Source organism: Perkinsus marinus (genome assembly GCF_000006405.1).
Source record: "Perkinsus marinus ATCC 50983 genomic scaffold scf_1104296958234, whole genome shotgun sequence".
Taxonomy (NCBI): domain Eukaryota; phylum Perkinsozoa; order Perkinsida; family Perkinsidae; genus Perkinsus; species Perkinsus marinus.
Genome location: NW_003206847.1, coordinates 114,866 through 120,925, shown reverse-complemented (window position 1 = coordinate 120,925; position 6,060 = coordinate 114,866). Strand labels below are relative to the sequence as shown.

The 6,060-nt window shown below is 45.2% G+C and overlaps 2 protein-coding genes across 2 annotated transcripts; both read left to right on the top strand.

Moving 5' to 3' along the window:
• Positions 1-429: 429 nt before the first annotated feature.
• Positions 430-2,950, top strand: Pmar_PMAR005999 (tetratricopeptide repeat protein, tpr, putative; the record flags this gene model as incomplete). The annotated part of the gene is made up of 6 exons (XM_002774373.1): positions 430-562; positions 652-747; positions 798-922; positions 1,512-1,676; positions 2,304-2,501; positions 2,834-2,950. The coding sequence occupies 6 exons, from the start codon at positions 430-432 to the stop codon at positions 2,948-2,950; spliced, it is 834 nt and encodes a 277-aa protein (XP_002774419.1).
• A 1,571-nt stretch (positions 2,951-4,521) lies between these two features.
• On the top strand, positions 4,522-4,926 carry Pmar_PMAR005998 (hypothetical protein; the record flags this gene model as incomplete). Its single annotated transcript, XM_002774372.1, has 1 exon — positions 4,522-4,926. The coding sequence occupies one exon, from the start codon at positions 4,522-4,524 to the stop codon at positions 4,924-4,926; it is 405 nt and encodes a 134-aa protein (XP_002774418.1).
• Between the last annotated feature and the right edge of the window lie 1,134 nt (positions 4,927-6,060).

Here is a 6,060-nt window from a genome sequence, read left to right as displayed (position 1 = left end):
TCATGATGTTGATTTGTTATTAGGTATCGTGAATGTGGTAAAACAAAAGATGCGTTTCGTTGTTTTATGGACGATCGTTTTGAAAGAATCGACGATAATAAACTGCTAGCGCAGGTTTATCAGGCGAGAGGGTTAATTTGTGAGGAAATGAAAAGGTGAATCTTCGGTTGAGCATCATCACCGCACTCGGAAGATTTCTCATCAGGCTGAGAGAAGCACTTGGGCATTTTGATAGAGCGATCGAATTGTTGGAATTGGTTCGGGAGGAGAGTCCTGAGTCGAAGTGTGCACTGGAGGAGGCGTTGAGGGAGAATCTTTTCCATCGAGGGATGGTAAGGTCCGAGTTGGGAGACTATGAGAAGGCTCTGGAAGATCTCAGCGAGTAGGAGTTGTGGATGGTGTGGTATGCTGGTGCACGCATGCTTGTCAATGGATGTCAGATCGTTGAAACTGTCGCCGGTTGACCCAGCTGCGGTTTACAATAGACGAGGAATGTGTTGGAAGTATCTTGGAAACCTTCCAGAAGCAATATCGGACTTATCAGCAGCCGTTGAGAAATCGGGTAAGTGAGAGCAAGATTGCAAGATTCCCAGGTCTCTTCAGGCGGCAAGGTGTTGGAGTATCTTAGTAATCGAGCTCAGTGTTTTCTAGAGTATGGGCTTTACGGCCGAGCTGATGATGATTTATGTAAGGCGATAGCGATGGGAGATTGTGATGGTGATGGCAACTATCTCTATTATCGTCGAGGTGGGAATAATTACCGCGCGCCACGAAATTATGGTGGTGTGGTTTGTTAGGAGTCGCACGTTTCGTACAACTACGGTATGAGGAAGCTATTGAGGATCTAGAGAGGGCGGTCGAGTCTGATCGGCCTCCTGAGGAGTGTATGGCTGATTTGTATTATCATCTTGGAGTGTGCGAGGTAAGGAAGATTGCTGAGACTTGCATCGTTTGTGAGAGATTGTTATAGTACTAGGAGGAGGTATGTGTCAGTACGATGCCGATCTAATCGGCACTGATGAGTTGTCCACGTGATGCCGCGCTCGTGTACTCAGAATTAACGTCGTTAATTGGAGTTTGTACGTTTTTGGTAAGATCAGCTACAGTACGCGCCATTTCGTGTGGCAGCTCCACCATCTCAACTGCTGTTCATATCAACCTGAAATTTGGTATAGAGGCTCTTCGAACATGATTGTATTGTTCAAATATGCCATGGACTTGCATTGCGCGTATTTTATCTCATTGAAACTTGGTAAAATTCATGAAAAACTGTCAGTAAAAAGTTGAAAAATTTGTATTTCCCCCCAGAAAAGTAGGTAAACTATCAGAATTCCGATAATTTACCATTTTGATAATATACCAATCCATCTTACCCGGAATTTCCGGTAAAATGTCAAATTGACTCGGGAATGCCGTAGTAGTGTTGTCGAAGGGGCAATACCATCGCTAACCGTATGATCTGCAATTGGAGTGGTATGCGGTCTCGAACTTGTATGGTTTGAGCTTGTCAGGCGAATATTGGTAGTCGTCCCCAGCGAGCAGTGTATGCCTTTACAAAAGCAATAGAGCATCTGCTGTCGAACCACGGGCCGCCGAGACCACACTACTATCATGAGAAGGCGAAAGCCCTACAGAACTGTGGGGAGCACGAGAAGGCTCTTAAGGACTTTTGCGAGGTAAGAGTTGTGGGGACAAATAATCACGTGTACTTTAAAGATATTAAATATTACTATTTATTTACGGTTTATTATGACGATAACCTGTTTATTATAAATAGATATAGATATAGGTGATCGTATATTGTTATTTGTTATTGGTATTATTACTTATAATATATTCATAAGCTAACATATGATATCTCATCATGTAATTATATCCATATGGATCCCAATACACAATGACTAAGAGCCACATAGCCTTGTTCCAAATCTAATGTATTGCCATCAACTTGTATGACTACCTTTCCTTGTATTTTGTATTCTACTTTAGTGGTTGGGTAGAATAGGACACACATCTGATGGGTAGAGTGACAGTGTGTGGAAATATGCGCATTGTCAACTACATATGTGAAATTCTGGAAAATTCTCAATGTTTTTGTACACTTCTACTCGAATTTGTATGTTAACTTCCATAGTTAGTGAGGAAAGCGAAGATATAGTCCTCCAACATTGCTGAATGTCCATGAAGATGACCTTACTGTATAGTTGAATCTTGCAAACTTGCATTTCCTCAACGGCGGAAGTGTCTCGATAGCAACGGAAAAATAGGACCGGATAGCGATCGTCGCGTCGAATTGTTGTTAGGTTCTACGGTGGCAACCACTGAACTCTCGAGCGTTGTTTAGAAGGGCATTCAGCTTTAAGGCCTTGAAGATGTTTGACGAGGCGGCTGAGGACTTCGAAGCAGCAAGGGAGCTTGAGCCGGATGACATCAGATTTGTGGTTGACTATAAGAAAATCGCTGATTTCGAAACGGTTACGCTTTGTCCGGCTGGGCATGAGGTAGGGATCACTTAGTATCAATTGTTTGGATTTGGAATGAGAGTAATTTCGTTCATGGGATTGTAGTTTTTCGTTATACTCTTAACGAATCGTGTGTGTCACTGAGCACGTGTTAAGTATTGGAGAAAGAACAGCTGAGTAAAACGGACCTATTTCAATTTATAGTATATGTCCGGTTTACTCAGCTGAACTCAGGAGCTTCCAACACTGTGTTATGGTAAATTTTATAGAACCTGCAAGTGTGAAAAATCCGCGTTAATTTCCCGAGAGTAGTCATAAGTAGTTGATCATGTGCATATTTCCCTACACGGTGTGTGTGTTGTTATGGTCAGGACCAGTTGGTGTATCGAGACCCCGGACCACGACCAGAGGATATGGTCGATGAGGGTTTGGTCAAGTTTGAGAAGCTCATAGCTGAAGTCGTAGATGATGCTCCAGTTATGGCATGATAGTGTGGTTTAATAAATGTCAAATGCTGTAGCCCCGATGTCGAAGTATCTCCTTGAATTGAGTACGTTAATGCAAGGGGTGATGGTTGGTAGAGGCAGTGTGGGAAAATATGCACATGGTTAACTACATGTATCAAAGGGAATATGAAAATTTTGACGAAATTTTGGGAAAAAGTTCCTGGTTCCTGTACACTGCTAACCGAAATCGGTCGTGAACTCTATCTTTTCTCGGCTAGGCAAATCAAGCATCCCTAAGCCGAGCTTATGAGTGCATTTAATGCAATATCAATTATTTGATTATCTCTCGCGGAGTATCGTTCGTCTACTATCAATGGCCACTACTATCACGGCAACGAAGACAGGGGCGATACGGAAGGTGAGAAAAGAACGCAGTGTGAGAAAGTATGCATATTGTCAACTACATATGAATATATAAATTCTGAGGAAATTTTGGGAAGTCATCATTGGCCTCCACCCGGATTCGTATGTGAACTTGTGTAATAAGTGAGGAAACTTTCGAGCCACTTGAGCCACTTCTACCCTTTGTGAACTTGAACCAGCTGAGGAAAGTGGAACATACACTTCCGAGCTCAACGGTGTATTACTCTCAGAATAATCGAGATCGTCGTCGGCAATCGTTGCGTGAGAGTCTTGACAGAGCGAATCAGCTGAGGCAATCTGTTGAGAAGAAGTATGGTGTTGGGCGTCGAGGAGTGACTGACCAGTCCCATGATGTGAAGTTGACTGTGTGTGGGCAGGGCGTGCGCGCTCGTTCGAGGACTCCCCCGGGGAACAAGTCGCCACGGTTTACGAAGGAGACTAAGGCGGCGACGGTGAAGGACCCGACAGAACGTTTTTGGAGTGCATTGCGTGGGAGTATGGTGGAGCATAGAGTACAGCATATCATGATGCCTGAGGAGCACCATGCTGAACAAGCGTTCATTGATAGGAGTGTGTCGCCACCGAGGGAGGTGGAGGGTGTTGGAGAAAGTAGCGAAATATCGTCATTGGTGCAGCGGTTGAGGGAAGCTCATGATGATGGGGAGAGCGTTGGAGGGGTAGATGATGATGATGATGATGATATACTAGAGCGTTGGAGAACTCGACGCAAGGGTCTTGGTATTCTATTTGATTCTGTTGATACGGTGGTAGAGGAAGAAGAAGAGGATGCGGGTGGGGCTGAGAGAGTGCTTGAACGGATTAGGAAACGCCTTGGTGGGATGGAGGCTACGATGACTACGACTGCAACGCATAAGATGCCGATGTCCCCGAGCCGCCTCGTGAGACGACTACTACGGAAACATGACCGTTTGGGGGAGTCTCTGGTGCTCACCTCTTCCTCCTCGTCATCATCGACATCTTTATTTGCGAGTTCAGCTCCAACGAGTTCAGCGGCGCAGTCGATCGCCCAGGAAGCGAGACCGTCGCCGGAAAGTGATGCTGGTGTGGTATCGATTGACCTGTTGGGGAGCCCACCTGTTGAGGAAGGCCGGGGTTCGTCAGCGTCTGCTGCGGGGGCCAGCATTAGCTTTGAACTCACACCACGAGATGGTCAGAAGCACGGTCAGTCGATGGACTCGCTGGCATTGAGTGTTGATGAGGAGGTTGAGGGGCCTTTGGTCGACTTGATGGAGTTTGAAGATGCCCCGCAGACGAATGAGAGGCGCCGATCACAGGAAGATGTCACTACTACTGCGACCGCTTTACAAGATGCGGAAGAGGTTAACGTGATTGCTATAGGAGTACAGATCGCTCCGGAAATGATCGATTGTGCGGTCCAAGCTGATTTGCATGATACTGCCTTACCTCTCACGGTACGACGGGGACGATCGTTCTCGGGCCCCCCATCTCTGAAACGTCGATCGTCAGCGCAGAGCCCTCGGGGAGAGGTTGCGGTGATTGCTAGTTGTGAAATGGAGTATGATCGAGCTCGAGAGGAATTCAGAGCACTCGCTGGTAAGTTCCTGGACCTATAAATTCAATACTGTTGCTATAGCTACATTTGGGAGGTCTCTATACACGTATGGGAGTGTTTGTCGAGTTGTGAGTATCGGAATGAAACGCATCGATAACATCATAGCGATTAATTCATTGATTCATTGACAGTGTTGGGAGCCGTTCTGGGCCTCCATGTCAATGTTCTCAATGTCACGAGAAGATACACTCATCCCACTCGATTAACACAACCAGTCGATGATACCAATTAATACTAATGGATAGATAATAATCAACCCACCAAGCCTTGGGTTGCAACGATAGTACTTCACGTAAGGATGGTCCAACCAGTAAGGACCACAAGCCAATAAAAACTCTTAACTTAACTACACTTCACATACAAGCTCTAGCTTACTTAGCTTGAATGTCTACGATCACACAGAGCAAACACTACCGCGCACGCCCTAAAATCAAGTGCTCAGTTTGCTCACAACAACAGTATCTCATCCAAGAATGATAATACGCCCTACTTTGACAGTACGCATCCAAGTTTGACACTCCGAACAAAAATCCATGATAATGCTTAGGTTACGATCAGTAAAGCCATTAGTCAGTGAATCTTCCAGATGAGTGCACAGAACAGAGAATTCACATGACCTGTGCCTCGGAGGCGGATTTTCTCGGAATATGGTCGTTGTAACAACAACCATATTCCTCTTGTTCACATTTGCCTTCTCTTTCTATCCCGTTACTATTGTTACTACGTCATTTATCACGATGGAGTAATATGTTGAAGGTCGTTCACTGAATTGTAATTGTCAAATATACGCTCAACGGATACTCAGGTCATCATGACCTAAGTGTTATCTGTCTACGGTTACTAGAGGGAACACAACAGGGCAATCTGTGATCAGGGTTAACCTCGGGGTCTGGCAGGAATAATGGTGTAGCGGCACGGTTTGTCACTGCGCAGACTCCTCATTAGAGACTATCGACGACGAACTCTCTTGCAAACCAGCATCGCTCTCTCTACTAGAAATACTAGCTCTGAACTAGTATCCATATCGGAGTTACAGTGACGGAATATACCGAAGATTAAGATCCAAATGCGAACCTCTGAAGTACGTAAAATTATCGAAATGCATCGGGCTCCAAATACACGGACTTCGCAATAT